Raw genomic sequence first — 15931 nt, 5'->3', positions numbered from 1 at the left:
AGCCCCGCCCAGGCCATGAGGGTTGAGAGGAAGTTTCCATGGTGACAAAAAACAAGGCCTTGGCTGGAGGGCCACTGCTGGGCTACTACCCCGGCCGCCGCCATGATCCCCCCTGCGGACTCTCTGCTCAAGTATGACACCCCGGTATTGGTGAGCCGGAACACGGAGAAACGGAGCCCCAAAGTAAGGACGGGTCTCAGAGGGTGGGGGAGCAGAAATCTTCCATGGGAAAGGCAGATCCCTGCCTTGAGGATCGGGAGTCCCGAGGAACAGAGGCTGTAGCGACTGGGAGTAAAGGAAATAGGACTGGGGAAGGAGGTTGGGAGAGCTGTACAAGAAGCCCAGATGTTAGGTGACCCCAAAGGGCAGATTTCGGGTGGGGAAGAAAGTCACAGGGAGATGGTTGGGGCTCACCCTTTATCAGGGTAGCAGGGTCCAAGAATGGATCGGGTAGTGATTGCCCCATCACTAGACGTGTGAAAGCAGAGGCCTGAGCAACTGTGCCAGAAATATCTGTTCAAGGAGCTACAAGCATTGGGTTGGGGTAGGACCAGAGACTACATGGCTTACTTCACCTCTGAAACGTAACTTCTGCTGAGAAGACAGATGGGGGGAGAGTGATCTGGGAATAGGGGAGAGTTGTGCCGGAGATCTGGAGCAACCCAGAGGGCCAGGATGCATGGAATTGAGTGTCTGAATCATCTCCTGCCCTAACTTCACAGGCACGGCCACTGAAAGTCAGCCCCCAGCAGCCTGGACCCTCAGGTCCTGTCCCACAGCCACCAAAGACCAAGCTCCCCTCAACTTCCTGTGTCCCAGATCCTACAAAGCAGGCAGAAGAAATCTTGAATGCCATCCTGCCCCCAAGGTAAGAAAATAGGAGCAGTGGCTGGGAGGAAGCCCAGGCCTCTCATCCCAGGACTTGGGAGTGTGAGAGGAGGTATCCTATCTCTGTTTCTGGCTGGGATTTCCTCCCAACAGTCCGGAGTTCCTCGAACTTGCAGGTGGCTGGATCCTGGGAGGGTGTGGGGTGATGATCCCTATCTACCATTGTTTCCTGAGTGCTGTCACTAGGCTTGTGGCTTTAAATACCATCTATATGCTGATGGCTCCCTCCTGTCTATTTCCAGCCCTGTTCTCTCCCTTAAACTCCAGATGTATATATTCTGCTCCTTCCTCATTACCTTCACGAAGATGTCTAACAGACGTCTCAAACTCAGCAGGTCCAAACTAAATCATAATTTCTTTCTTCCCCTAACCAGCTCATCCTCGGTCTGCTCCTTTCCACTAGGGGTTCAGGCCACCTTTCATTCCCTTTGGTCTCTCACATCATGTGTCCTATTCTTCATCGAATTCTTTTGGCTCTACCTTCAAATTATTTTCCAGATCTGACCGCTTTTCACTCTGCTTCCATTATCTTGTTCCCATCACTGTCACCTGCACTACTGCAACAGCCTCCTACCTGAAAACTCTGCTTCCCCTCTTTGCTCCTATAATCCATCCCCACACAGCCCTGATATCATAAGTCAGATCATGGCAGTCTTCAGCCAGAAACTCTTTAGTGGCTCCCCATTTTTCTCAGATGAAAATCCAGAGTCCTTACAATGACCCGGAAGACCGGGCATGATCTGGCCCTTGATGTATCCATAATTTCATGTCCTGTTATTCTCTTCCTTGTTCACAGTGCTAATGCCACGGGGGCCTCTGCTTGCTGTTTCTGAAACACTTCAGTGACATTCCCCCTGCCTTAGGACCTTCTCACTGCCCATGATCCTCTTCCCCCCATATCCACCTGGTTTCCTTGTTTCTTCATTCAGATCTTGCTCAAATATCATTGCCGTGAGGAGGCAGGCTTTCCTTCAGATTCCTTTACAAAAGGAGAGCCCCTTTCTTCACCATCCCCTCACCGTGCTTCTTTCTTCTGCAGCCACATTGATCACCATCTGACATGCCTTTCAACTATTTTTATATACTAAGTTGACAGCAGTCTTTAAGTTATGATGGAAAGGGGAAACAGTAAAAGACAGACCACAGTCTCCTCTGAGATGGAAGGGAGGGTGATTTTTCACTTGATTCCCTCTCAGCTATGCATGGAATCCTCTCCCTTGTGGCCGTTCTACCCTCAGCCTCCCCCTCGTGATTCCAAAAACTGGCTGTCTCTGACACATATGGAGGACCCCTATACATACATCCTCCAATACATATGTTCACCTCTTTTTGGCCGGCACAAGGGTCATGGTCCCCTGTGTCTCCCACCCCTCAAGTCAGTGGAAACTCCCATTGGACCCTCTGTTCAGATCAAGCAACAACCACCATAAATCTGTCCTCAGAGTGTTAGGAGCATAAGATCTGGGCCAGGGGTGATAACTTCATGGAGGATAGTGGGAGGGTGAAGACTGCCCAGCCCCAAGGTATTGCCCAGCCCCAAGGTAAGGGCCCTGTGGAGGGTGCACAGTGGGTGTGGCTTTGGAGCTGCACACTCCTCAAGGAAGAGAGAGAGAGAGAGAGAGAGAGAGATGGAGGATTCTGGTGGGTCGAGGACAGAGCTGCCTGCCCCTCACTCCTGGCAGGCAGAGAACACCAATGGCCATCTCTGCTCATGGCCCAAGGACCCTCTCTGGTGAATGGGGTTGGCTCAGCCTGGCTGTGTCTGTGCTTCAGGGAGTGGGTGGAGGACACGCAGCTATGGATCCAGCAGGTGTCCAGCACCCCCAGCACCAGGATGGACGTGGTGCACCTCCAGGAGCAGCTGGACCTGAAGCTGCAGCAGCGCCAGGCCCGGGAGACCGGCATCTGCCCCGTGCGCCGGGAGCTGTACTCGCAGTGTTTTGGTGAGCCATCTGCAGGGGAGTGTACGCCTTCCCTTCCCCTAGCATGGAACCAGGCCCGGAGTCCCTGGAGCTGAAACCCCATCCTGGAATGTCTGTCGCCCCCACCTGCCCTACCCAGGAACTGCTAACTGCACCCTCTTCCCCCTCCCAGCCCACCTTCCCTACCAGTTACCGTGTTCCTGACAACCGGGTTCTTCATCCCTGAGCAGCTGTTTGGAGTAAGAACTTCCATTTTAAATCTTTGTTTTTACCAAAGGTTTCTATAACAAGCACGTGTTAGTTTTTTAATCAGAAAAAGTTAATGTTCTATATTTATATTCGTCCTTCAACATTCAGCCCTTGGTCTAGAAAAATATTGCAGGGTAATTTGTTGTTAACCAACAGACACAGGGATTTGAGATCTCCCTCCTCGGGTGGCAGTGTCAGATGGCGGGCCCTCAGTCCAGTCTCACTGGCCCACGCGGACTTGGAAATGCAAAGCACGTCCAAACCCTGAGGCAGCTGCAGGGGGCTTGCAGGCTCTCTTCTGTCCAAGTGTGATTCTGGTCTGAGTGTGGTTTGCCTTCCAAGTCAGCATTTACAGAGATGGGTGGGCAAGCCCTAGACCCTGTTTCCAGCCCCAAAGCAGTCCAGCCAAGGGGGCACATCGGATTTCCCAGCTGCTTTAAAACAGCCACCATCTTCAAATTGAAAAGTCAGATTTCTTTGAACAGCACCCAGTTTCTGCCTGATGGTGGAAGAGGAGTCCCATGGCTGCAAACAAGCCTGGGCTCATCTCCCATTGTGCCGGCCAAACGGGGCTTGCTGATGGCCTGTACCCTCAAGTGCCAAGTTCAGAGCAATGGCCACATGGCAAGGCCCCGGGGGCCACTGAAGTCCCCTCCCCGAGGCCTCTCCCATTGAGGAGGACACACACCAGAGTGTGTGGTTTGCAGTAGACTTTTCCCCTCCCACCTGCCTTCTGTGACCTCGCTGTGTGTGTGCCTTGGAAGATGAGCTGATCCGTGAGGTCACCATTAACTGTGCGGAGCGAGGGCTGCTATTGCTGCGTGTCCGGGACGAGATCCGCATGACCATCGCCGCCTACCAGACCCTGTACGAGAGCAGTGTGGCGTTTGGCATGAGGAAGGCACTGCAGGCCGAACAGGGGAAGTCAGACATGGAGAGGAAAGTGAGTCGGTTCCCCAGGAGCCTTTGGCCTCTGGGACTCTTCTGCCCATCCCAGGGCCACATGTAGTCAATCCAGCACCAAATTCTGGCCCCCTTGGGGGCTCTCCCATCAGTGAGGACCCCTTGATGCACAGTGTCACAGTCATCCGGATCACGGCAGAGTCGTCTCCTGTTGGACATGCCCTGCCAGTCACTGACCTCCCACTGGGTGGCAGTACAGCCCCTGGCAATGCCTCTGATTGGACAGCTGTGTCCCAAGTCCCCCCGCACCCCGACACTCACTTGGCGACATCCCAGGATGACTGGGGTTCTGTCCTCAGATTGCAGAATTAGAATCGGAAAAGCGAGATCTGGAGAGGCAAGTGAATGAGCAGAAGGCAAAATGCGAGGCCACGGAGAAGCGGGAGAGCGAGAGGAGGCAGGTGGAGGAGAAGAAGCACAACGAGGAGATTCAGTTTCTAAAGCGGACAAATCAGCAGCTGAAGGTAATGGATGCGCAGGCCTGGGGCGCTCCCGCACCCCCACCCCACCAGCCCAGCAGGCCAAGCATTCAGTTCCTTCTCCTGCGATGCCTTTCAGTACTTGCCATGCGTGCTCCAAGGGGTAAAGGAAGCTGACCTGGGGAGTGGGAGGAAGTGAGGGATCATTACTAGGATTCTCCATCCAACTGGCTCTGAGGGGGGCTCTCTTCTCAACTCTGAACGCCCATAACATCTCGGCCTGGTTCTCCAGTGGAGGATTTCCCCGTCTTGGATAAAAGCTGTCTATCGTCCAGGAAAGGCAGGTATAGCACAAAGCAGACCGTCTTGCCCACAGCAGCTGGTGCTGTGGAGCCTTCTCAGAGTGGCCTGGGGCCCTGCAGCGGGCTTCCAGGGGAGTGCTTTCCCACCTGCACTTCCCACCAAGGCACTGCATCTGGGGTGGGCAGGGAAGGCCCTAAGGGACAAAAGAACCACTTCAAATCAGGGACCTTCCCCAGGTGTGTGGTCAGAGGAACTCAGCTGCAGGCTTTTTCACCAAAGCCTCTCTGCCAGTGGCATATGTTTATCTGACTGAGCTGAGGCAGAAGGGGGAAGCTAGTGAAAAGGGCGGGCAGCGGGGCCAGGCCTCTGAAATTCCAGGCTCTCTGTCTGGTCCAAAGGTTATTAGAGGTAGGGTCCCAGACCAGCATCAACTTCATCACCCAGCAACTTATAGAAATACAAATTACTGCGCCACCCCAGACCTACTGAATCAGAAACTGCAGTCGGAGTCCAGCAAGCCAGTCCAGCAAGGTCTCCAGGTGATTCTGATGCTTGCTAAAGTGTGAGAACCTCTGTTCTAGATATATGGCCTATTGACAGGGAGTGGCTGTCTTCCATGGCCCTGGCCAGAAGGGGCCCCTGGATGTATCTCCCTCTCCTCCCTGGTCTCATAGAAAGCTTACATTCTTGAGACTGGCAGGCTTGTTGGTGCTACAAGCCAAGAAGGCCAGGCGTTTGAGATAAAGTAGGGCTTGTGTTAACTGCTAGTGGTGGATGATGTAGATTTTGTAGCTGAGTTTAACAAAACAAAGACACTTTCACAGCCAAATGTGAATGTTTACTTAGCGGTCTCTGAAGCTGCCTCCCTTATCTGCCATACTGTTTTATCCCAAGCCCAAGTCCCCCAGCTCCTCCTATGGTGTTGGCGGCGAGAGCAAAGCCGAATACCTTGGCATCTCTAACATTTACAAGCAACCTTGTAATCCCCAGGGTGAAGGACTCTTTAGAAGTGAGTTATTTTTATTAGCTCAAAGCTGCATTGCAAATAAAGCAGTGTTTGCAGTCCCCAGGATAGACCTACTTAAAGAACTGTCCACACACCATGATAGTGAATTATTTTACTGGCTGCCAGAAGAGCAGAGTAAATAACTCCCAAGTGTCTGAAGCTTTACATACAAGATGGACAGCTCACTACTCACTGGTAGCAATTTTCTCTAATTGGGTGTCAAGTTGTCTCAGTGGCTGAAAATTTGCTGTTTCCTAAACCTCTTGTCCCAGCACAAAGATCCCAGGCTCTCAAACCAGACAGCCCAATGTTTAACTTAGCAGACGTAGTCAGGCCTGAAATCTGAGCCATGAAAAACAACTATTTCAACAACTTTTATTCAATTTCCTTTTCAATGCCTTGTATTATACACTGAGCAGCTATTGTATGGAAACCGGGACAGCTCCCATTTCTCCTAATGCAACAAGACTGCAAGCCAAGCCAGAAACCAGCTAATCTGGAAAATACGGAGTTGGGAACGAAGGGAAGAAACACTTAGAGTGGCAGCATTTGGATTATTCTTCCCAGAGACTTTTATCACCTCTCAGCTATTTGTGTTAGGCTGCAAGTTTCCAATACTAATGGAGTTTGTTTTTGTTTTTCAGGCCCAACTGGAAGGGATTATTGCACCAAAGAAGTGATAATTTCCATCTGGGTCTCAGCAAGCACTACTATCCTGTCATAAGCCCTTTGTAATAAAAAGCTAGTTTCCTAAGTGAAGAAGCCGTACCCTCCCCCTGATCACCACCTACATATTTGTCAGAAGTCACACCACTGCCCCAAGTCATGAAACATCTAAGGTCTGGCAGCCAGGCTCCTGGCCGGACGATGGAAGGCAGAGTAGCCCAGGTCGTCTCGGGATGCGGCCAACTTTGGGATTTGCCAGCTCAACAGTGAGACTTGGAATTCAGTCCTTCTGCAGTAGCCGCTCAAGTGGAGCAGCCGCTTTCTCATCCTCAACGCTCCATACCATCCCTTATTTCCAGCCAAATGAAGCTGCTTCTCTGTACCCCGCCCCCCACCCCCCCAATTCTGGTCCACACCTTGTTCCTTAACCTGGGCTTCTCTGGCCTCCGTCTTTCCTTTATTTGATGTCTTTTCATCATCCCCACTGCAATTCAATTCTAGTACCTCCTTTTGGAGTTTGGGGTTTATACCGTATCATCATATCCCCTCCTGCCAAGTCACTAGACACCTTCCTCCTTAGTTTCGGACTGCCCGGGTGAGGAGGCAATGGCAGGGACTCAAACCTATAGCTTTTGAGAAAACGTTTGCTGGAAAGAAACACAAGTCACAGTGTCTGCTGTGAGTAGCCTGGACCTCGGCTCCTCCCCGACCCTACGCTGCAGAAAATCCAACCCCGCTATCCTACACTCCCTCTGATGAGCCCAAGCCTCACCCGCAGTTCAACGTATTAACAACGGGACCAGGGCAGGGAGACGACTACACTTGACTATTTCCCATACGCTAGACTCAAAGTTTGGAGGCTGAGGACTCCTCTGGTTTCGGGGTCCCAGAAGACTAGCTTAGCACATGAATCTTCGATTCAGGGCAGACCAGCAAGCTGAGTGAGTTCCATCATTCAGTCAGATTCTACCAGTAGCGTACCTCAGAAGGCACTAACCCCTCCCCTCGGCTGGAAGGCCTTGAGTGCTCAGTGTTTCCCTGAAGAGGTGCTCTGACCTGATGCCATCCTGGTTGGGGCTTGAAGGCTCAGTGGAAGGACCGCAGTCCGCCCAGAAGAGCTGTGTTCCACTGAGTCTTCGAGCATGCCCCCCACACTCTAATCTCAAGCTTGAAGTCACAGCTTTTACCCTTCTCCAGGTGTCCTGAGGAACTGATGCCAAGATTCCACTAACACAGCCTGTCCGTGCTGTCATTTTCACAGGAAAGAACTCTTACCCATCGAGATGTGCTAGTTCCAAGACTCCCTGACAATACAGCACTGGTGTCCTAACTGGGTCCCCCTAACAGACTCAATGAAGGACAACAGAATTTACTGTAGCCTTTTCTTTATATTTTAAAGCCTAGGCTATGTACACGACATCCTTGGAATTCTTTTTAAAGTTCTAATCCAAAGAGCTGCTGTTCCAAATTGCTCGTTGCCAGTACAAGAGAAATACCACACTCTGCATCTTCTAGACCGCATCCCTGTTTCCGTCAGACATCCACACAGCAGGCTGATACTCCTGAGGAACTCAGAGGGCTAATCCAAGCATCAGAAGTTCCGTGGACCCCATCACTGAGACCCTGGGGCATGAGAGCCTCATCTTTATTGTCACTAGCACTGGTGAATTTCAACTAACAGACCTCAGAACAAATGCATTACGACCTTAGAAACACCGAGCATGAGGAAAATGAACACAGTTTCTAATCGCATATTTTTGCATACTTTAATAAACAACTTTTAAAATGTTACTGCTTATGTTTGAACTTCTTGTGTCTGTGTTTCTGCCCCTCTGAGTCATTGGTCTTCTTTCTGTTCCTGTTCCTGTTTTTCACATTGTGTGTTTCATAGTAGCGCACGCCGACTTTTCTGGATTGCTGCTGCCGCACTGCTCGCCTCCGCTGTAAAAATGGGGCACACACACACACACACACACGAAAGGCAGAAACACCAGTGAGTCACAAAACAGGTCCCTCGGTGCTCCATTCCCACGCAGCTCCCACGACTACCAGAAGCAGTGCCGACAAGGAGGGAGGGGCCCCCTCAGACCCAAGTCCCCGCTGCCCTGTAACTTGCAACAACTCTAAACCAGACTGTCATTCAGTCCGACCCTCATCCAATGCCTCCTTTCTCCTGCACTCCTGACATCTAAGGCTGACCACTCTGATAACAAGCTCTTCACCTCCCAAAGGGGCCCGCGCCAGCTCTGGAGAGCCCAGCAACAAAGCAGAACGTCACAGAAGGCAGCGATCCGTCCACCTGCACAGCTCTGCTCATCGTGTGTCATTTCCCTGGGGCCACATAAGCCCAGTGGACTCTTCCAAATGTTGGCCCACATGTTTGAGGACAGCGACCAGGAACTCCTAAAATGTCAGACACAAACTCAAGGACCTTAGTCCAGTGGGCCAGCTCCTGATCCTATTTATCTGACCTCAACCAGGTCACTTCGGACTGGGGTTCTTTGATTTCAACCATTCGTTTTGGAAAGAGTGGGTCTTAAGAGATGGACTGCCCCACCGCCCCACGCCCAGGTGATACTTAAGACCAAAACACGTACTTCCTTGGATGTAAGCGTCCTGCGAGCCTTATTCGAATGCTCCTCTTCCCTCTGTGCCTTCCTCTTCCTTCCCTTTTTGGTAGGTGCTGGAAACCATACACAAACACACAGAGAACAGAAACAGGAATTCTTTTATTTGAAGTGTGTGTATGAACCCTAAGGTGGGAACATGTTGCAGGAGAAGACAGAAGGCTGGTGTGACTGGAGTGCAGAGAGCAAAGCGGAGTTAAAGCAGGACAAGGCTGGGAGCTGCCAGACCTGGGGGACCTCACCGGCCTCGGCAGGCTCTGCATTTGTGTCAGGAAAACACACTCTTGATATAGAAATCACCAGTCCAACCACGTTAAGGATAAACAGACAAATCATCCACTCCCCAACCCCGGAAAAAAATTTATCTTCGGACTCACCCCTAGATTACAAGGTATTTTTAATAATGTACTCTTTTTAGAGGAAGCTCCCTGAATTACCAACTTAATCCCATGGAATGTGCAGAATAAAAAAGCAGATAAGCTAATCCATGTGATAAACAGTATGTGAAACCAGGATAATCTGCCAGATTAAATATGTGTGGATGACAGTATAAGAGAAAATCTGGAGATTAAATTTAGATTTCCCAAAGTTCTAAATATGCAAATCACATCTACATGACTTAAATAATTCAACTTTACCTGTACCTTCTACATCTTCTTCAGCTGTTCTCTGTTCTTCGGGTTTTGCAAAAACCTTTTCACTTAGGCCCTTGGCTATCCTGAAACCAAAGAACAAAAAAGCTGGCCGACACTCCCCGCCACCGCCCACATCTCATGCCAACGGGGAGGCCGTGACAAGCTCGCAGATTAAAGAAACCCAGGCTCCTCTTCACACAGTTAATGCCACTGGTAGGAGCAACACCATTTCTGCGCCCCCATGGACGTCTGTAAAAGACCCAACTACTAAGCCCCTCATACTCAAAAGTGGCTGGATTTTAAAAATGTACAGATCAGTTTTCAGAAACGGCAATACCCTCCCTCCCCCTATCAAAACACTGCTCCAACCCTCGCAGCGGGTTCTGGGAAAGGGAAGAGCACACTGCAATTCGTGAGAAGACGAGAATGCTACCTGACTGCTGAAAACTTCTTAGCCTTGGCTTTGTTTAAAAATCTCTGGTACTTAGCGATCTTCTCATCCAGGGCTTGAATAACGGCCTTGGTGTCGTTTCCTGCGTGTTCTTCCTGGGACTCTGCATAAGACTCTTCCTCATCATCTCCTTGGAGTTCCGGTTCCTCCTCCTCCTCCTCCCTCTCTGCAGAGAGGCTCTCAAGCTCTTCATCGATGTCGGACATCTCCAGAGGAACCAGGTCATCCTCAGAAAACTGAGGCACGACATTGATTTTGCCGAAGTTCTGGCGGACCCGTGCGAGGATCTGCTGCATTTCTGAGTCGGCGCTGCAAGGACCGCACTCCTCCTCCTCCTTCTCCACGACAGCCTTCGACTCTCCACCTGCGCTTCCTGTGACCTCCTCTTCTGGGGTGCTCTGGGATGCTTCTGGGGCAACTTCCAAAGATGAGGAGGGTGGATGCTGGTCAGGCCAAAAAGGGGTGGGGGTGGGAGAGGAATGGAATCAGAAAGCAAAACCTGAATTTCTGATCTTACACACTTTGCTCTCAAACGAGACAGCCCTCTTCTCAGGACTAAGGGCAAGTACCGAAAACACCCACATTTGAGTCATATCACTGATCTACTGTAAGTCAAAGTGCATTAAACCCTGGATCCAGCACTGAAGGACCAGAGGAATGTATCTGCGGTTCCAAAGGATGTGCCAACTGTTAAGAGTATTGAACCATCGACTACACTGTTGACAGGTGAGATTCCCTGTACCTTCTCTGAGGACTGCACAGAACGTGGGTTGCGGAGAAAACACACCCAAAATGAGCACACAGCACACCGTGAGAGGGAAAGCCAAGCTGACGGGTCAGGAAGTGTCACGAGCTAAGAGGAGGCACTGAGGAGGCACCTGGAAGGAAGCGTGTGAGCAAAGAGGAGGGAAGCTCCTGCAGAGAGCTGGAAGGAGCCCTGGGGCGGCGAACACTGACATGCCGGGCCGTCCTAGGAAAGGGCCGTAAGGGCAGTGTGAGCTGTGCTGGGCCTGTGGCTTCATGGAGGGAGCATCACTGTATTCTAACAACTGCGACTCGTAGAACCTTAGTGGTTTTCCACAGGCGAGGGTGGCTGTGCAAAGCACTAAATAAATCAGGAATCCATGAAATTCAGGAAACTGTATACAAAATGCATCTGTACATTTTTATATATTTTTCTGGCAAGGTAATTTTTAGCTTTTGGATTCTTGAGGGTTTCTGCCACTACCAAAAAAGAGGAAGAAGAAAAGGCAAGAGACGCACAGTGTGGGGAATAATTATCTAAACTTAATGACTGGACATAGAGGAAGAGTTAGAGAAAACCCCAGAGGGTCACAAGGGAGCAGAGACGGACCTCCTCGGATCCAGAGGCTTCCTGCCACATCAGCCTCCCCTTGCCCAACATGGTCCAGCCCTGTGACTTCCTTTCAGAACCAAACCCATCAGGCTCCTCCCGCCTCAGGGGCTTTGGGTATTTTGCTGAAGGCGAATATTCTCCTCTCAGACATCCGCATGGCTCCTGCCTCCCATCACTAAGGCCTCCACGAAAAGGCCACTTCCTCAGAGGCCGTCCCTGACCACCCCACGTATAAGAGCACTCCTCTGTCTCCCACAACCCCCAACCCTGTTTAGTTTCCCTCACAGCAATCAGTGTCTCCTGCCACTATGTATCTACCTGTTTACTATCTGTCTCCCCGTAGTATTATAAAAATACATATTTGGTCTCTGACCCCTAGTTCCTGGCAGAAGAGCTCCTAAAACCCTTGGAATTTCCTGCGCAAAGACAGGAGTGTCTTTTGTTATTCATAATAAGCCCCTTTTCTCCACACCAGAGTTTATGCTGATGAGATGACCCATGGTGGTGGGACCGAGCTTCAGAATGGGGGCTGGTCAAGCAACCAATGGGAGGGCTGGAGATTGAGCCCAGTCACCAACGGCCAATGATCACATCAACCATGCCTAGGTAATGAAGCCTCCATAAAATCCCCGAAAGGATGGGCTCTGGGGAGCTTCTGGGTTGAACACTGACGTGCTGGGAGGAGTGGCGTGTCTGGGGAGGGCATGGAAATTCCACGCCACCCTCCACCCTCCACCCTGCCCCATGCACCTCTTCCATTTAGCCGTTCCTGACTTGTTCCTTTTACAATAAATCAGTAATCATAAACAAAGCAGTTTTCTGAGTTCTGTGTGTCCTTTTAGCAAATTATCAAAACTGGACACCCCTGAACTTGTAGTCAGGTGGGCAAAAGTGTGAGGAGCCTGAGAAGCCCAACCGTAGCTGGCATGTGAAGTGGGGGTGTCTTGTGGGACTGGGCCCTCAACTTGTGGGGTCTGCTCCAACTCTGGCAGTTAGTGTCAGAACTGAACTGAATTACTGGACACCCAGCTGGTGCAATCTCAGAGGACTGAGAAACAAAAGTCACCTCTTCAAGAGACCTGGCTGAGTTCTGAAAAAGACCCCAGAAATAGAACGGCAAAGTGCCAAAGTTGGAGCCCTGCATAGTCCACTGCTGGGGGAGGCAAATGCAACAGTAGAGAAGCCTCTCAATCCAGCCCAGAGGCCCCCAAACTAAGATGTCTTTCCCCGAGCACTGACTGTACTGCTCTCCTTTCCCACTGACCATGAGCGTCTGAAGGGCAAGGGCTACGGTATTTATTCCTATGCTCCCTGTGCCTGGCACGTGGTTGGGTGTAACGTTTGTGAAACAAATGAATCCTGGAAATGCTACTGTCCTTCAAGCAAAAGAAAAACACAAAACCTGCAAGAGCACTCACATTTAATGAGCCCTCTTTTTTTCAAGGCTAAATACCTGAAGACTGGAATTTACCCTCGGTCTTCCATCATACATCTACTTCCTGGTCACCCCCTACAAGGTCCCAGCAGTGGCACCTGGGATGGGTGACACTACAGCTGAAAGACCCACCCCAAAGGAAGAAGCGGGCAGGCCCAAGACACGGCACACCCAGGTCAGTAACCACAAATTCCCAGAGGTGGGTCCGCCCTGTTCTTACCTGGGGGGATGCAGGGGGTTCTGTATTGGGTGGCTTGATGAAGAAAGGAATCCGGCCCCTCTGCCAATCATTGAGGACCATCTTCCCCACAGTCCTCAGGTCGGGCTCCCCACCCTGAAACATCACAGGAAGACACCCAGTTAAATTCAAACCATAAAACCACCTCCTGGCTTGGAGGCATGTCAGCTGCCCCAGCTGTCCATCACCACTGGTTGCATACTTCACACTGCTCACACACGCAAAAAAAAGGTCCAAGCCACACATACAAACACGTGCGCGCACATACCTGCAGCACATCCCAGTCTAAACTCTCACAAACCCTGGCTCACCTTTAATAACTTCCCTGTCCGGAAAGCCAGCTTCTCAAGAAAGTCCTCAGCGTTCTCCCACGAGTCAATCTTGTACGTCTTGCTGATATATTCTGGCTTTGCTCGTTCAAGTACGGCACCAACGTGGTCTTCGGGAGTCTTAATTTTCTCAACTTGAACCTAGATGTTGACAGGAAAGCTCTCGCTTACAAATTCTATTATGGAAGGAGTAAAGTTTCCAGTGTTCTTGGTAACAATATCTGAAAACAGATCTCAACGCCCCAAAGCCAGGGGGGCCTGGCAGGAGCTCGTCCTGGAGGCGGTGAGACACGGTCGGCGGAGGGCGCCAACCACAGCCGCAGAGCCCAGAACTCAGCTCTAATCCCAGTTCGCCACAAACCAACCATGCGGCTTCCGCAAGCAGTTAAAAGTTGGACTGCTTCATGCTACTGACTTGCCGAAATGGTTAAAAGTCTGCGGACGCCAGGACAGGGAGAGAAGGGAATGGTTAAAGGAAGCAGGGGAGGAACCGGCACAGGATGTATAGCCAGAAGCACTGGTTAAAGTTAAGTGGAACCATTTAAAGTTTTCGGTCCTCTTCAGAAACAAGTGAGGAAATGACTGAGTTCCAAAATGACTCAACCCATAAACTCACGAAGATGAATTATCACTAAGCATAAACAGGCCCCGCTTCCCTCTGGATCCTGTGTGTAAACTACAAACTCTTGTGGGATGACATTGACCAGATATGCCCACAGTTCCACTAACTCCTCAAACAGGCTTAAGTGGAATGGAGAGGCCGCCCTGTTCAGTGTCATGTTCCTCAAGTTTGGTCAGACAGGCTGACCCCAAACTGCCTGTTGAATGAGTAAAAAGTGAAGGTATCCAGTGTTCCCCATGCTCTCCCCCACTCCCGCCTCCTCCCCAGGCAAACAAAGAGCCTATCTGGACCAAAATACTCACAACTCCTTTTAGCACGATGTCTGTCTCCGAGTCCTCTGAGGGGTAAACCACACCTGGGCAGTCGATAAGGAATATCCGACGCATCAAGGTGATGTACTGCCAGACCTAAGACAGAAAAAAGCCGGAGACTTCGTGGGTCAGTCCCTAAGAGTGATTTCACACACCCCTGATGCTCACGAAGCTGGGTGGTGGGTGGTGGTGGTGGTGGTGGTGAGGTGGGCAGGTGGGGTATGTCAAACACGAACGATCTTCTGAGTAATTAGCTATGAAGCCTCCTCTCTCTTTGTGCCGAGCATGAGGCACTTCATGAGCCATAAACTATAGTTTCCATCAGCTAAGGGTCTAAAAATATGCAGAGGCAGGATCTCCATCTAGTGTTGTGCAATAATATCCAGTAAACCTGCCTTGATTTTTAAAAGTGCTCTTGGAAGCTTAGTACTGCTTGGCCCCTGTTCCTTTCCACAGAACTACGCTGCTCCCCAGACACTACGTGTTCCAGGGTCGGACCCCCAACTGCCAGAATCTCCCCTAACACTGAGTTTTCTTTCTTAGCCCAGGCACCAAATATTCTTGGGTTAGGTCTGTTTATCAAAATAAAAAGCTGGAGTGACAATTTCAAACAGACTCAAAGGGCACATACCAAATCACGCCAAAGTCAGGCAGTGGCACACAAAGTCTTACCAAAATGGGCAGAAAACAACTCCAGTGCATTCCAAACTACTATCTGGAGACTACGTGGTGATGTTCATCCAGGAGAAGCAACAGAAATCTCCACGTCCTCAACAATCACCCTCCGTGGAAATAAAACATGCAGAAGGAAAGAAGGCCCCTTCCAGCCAGACGTACCTTTGTCTCACCTGCGATGGGGGCCACATTGCAAACTTTCTTGGAACGCAAAGTGTTTATCACAGAGCTCTTGCCAACATTTGGATAGCCAATGAACCCCACACTGATCTGTTTCTTGTCAGTATGCAACTGTTCAAAAAAAGAATGCGCACCTCATACACGCAGCCATGAATATCCCTTTAGACAAACAGGTGGTGTTACTTCGCTAACATAAAGAAAACAGCGCAAAACTATTGCTACCACTTGATTTAAAGCCCAGTCATGTATCACCTGCACAGTCTGAGTGGGCTGCACACATATACTTATTAATAAATCAGAGGTCAGTCAGCTCCTCAGTCACACATGTGAAATTATTCTTGAATGTTTTAAGGCTGAAAGTATGTAGGTCGAGAAACAAAGGAAGAAATAGCTTGTTAGTTATCAGTTAAGCAGAACACCATCCACGGACAAAACGCCTTCAGGGAAGAGGACCTCAGCAGATGCTCCAAGTGGCAATGCCATGATCCATCCCTCTTTTTTCTTTGTACAAGACATTTTGCACTTTTTATCACCTAAAAATAAACAACAAAAGAAAAAAAGGCAGCCTCCAAAGTTAGACCGCTGGGTGAAAGTCTCAAGGACTTTCAAGCCCAGGAAAAGAGTTACAAATGGACGGGGACCTCGGACAAGAGAA

General features: G+C 50.3%; 2 protein-coding genes across 3 annotated transcripts in view; one reads left to right on the top strand and one right to left on the bottom strand.

The window, feature by feature from the left end:
- Positions 1-35: 35 nt before the first annotated feature.
- On the top strand, positions 36-8207 carry DNALI1 (dynein axonemal light intermediate chain 1). Its single transcript, XM_010959871.3, has 6 exons — positions 36-183; positions 723-868; positions 2662-2831; positions 3824-4002; positions 4322-4486; positions 6395-8207. Exons 1-6 carry the CDS (start codon positions 103-105, stop codon positions 6428-6430), a joined length of 777 nt encoding a protein of 258 aa, XP_010958173.1. The 5' UTR covers positions 36-102; the 3' UTR covers positions 6431-8207.
- GNL2 (G protein nucleolar 2) overlaps positions 8169-15931 on the bottom strand; it is a 20220-nt gene continuing 12457 nt past the window's right edge. The window contains exons 9-16 of one of the 2 annotated variants that reach the window (XM_010959870.3): positions 15259-15387; positions 14413-14517; positions 13471-13629; positions 13142-13255; positions 10112-10572; positions 9688-9761; positions 9014-9099; positions 8169-8357 (exon numbers count right to left, since the gene is read on the bottom strand). In XM_010959870.3, the coding sequence (XP_010958172.1) occupies positions 8205-8357; positions 9014-9099; positions 9688-9761; positions 10112-10572; positions 13142-13255; positions 13471-13629; positions 14413-14517; positions 15259-15387 (1281 nt within the window). In that variant the 3' untranslated portion in view covers positions 8169-8204. Of the gene's footprint in view, positions 8358-9013; positions 9100-9681; positions 9762-10111; positions 10573-13141; positions 13256-13470; positions 13630-14412; positions 14518-15258; positions 15388-15931 lie in introns of both variants that reach the window. The other variant, XM_010959869.3, reaches the window with a different exon arrangement.

The sequence above is a fragment of the Camelus bactrianus genome, chromosome 13 (assembly GCF_048773025.1).
Source record: "Camelus bactrianus isolate YW-2024 breed Bactrian camel chromosome 13, ASM4877302v1, whole genome shotgun sequence".
Lineage (NCBI taxonomy): Eukaryota > Metazoa > Chordata > Mammalia > Artiodactyla > Camelidae > Camelus > Camelus bactrianus.
Note: the sequence above shows the minus strand (reverse complement) of the source record. Positions and strands in the feature narration are given on the sequence as shown.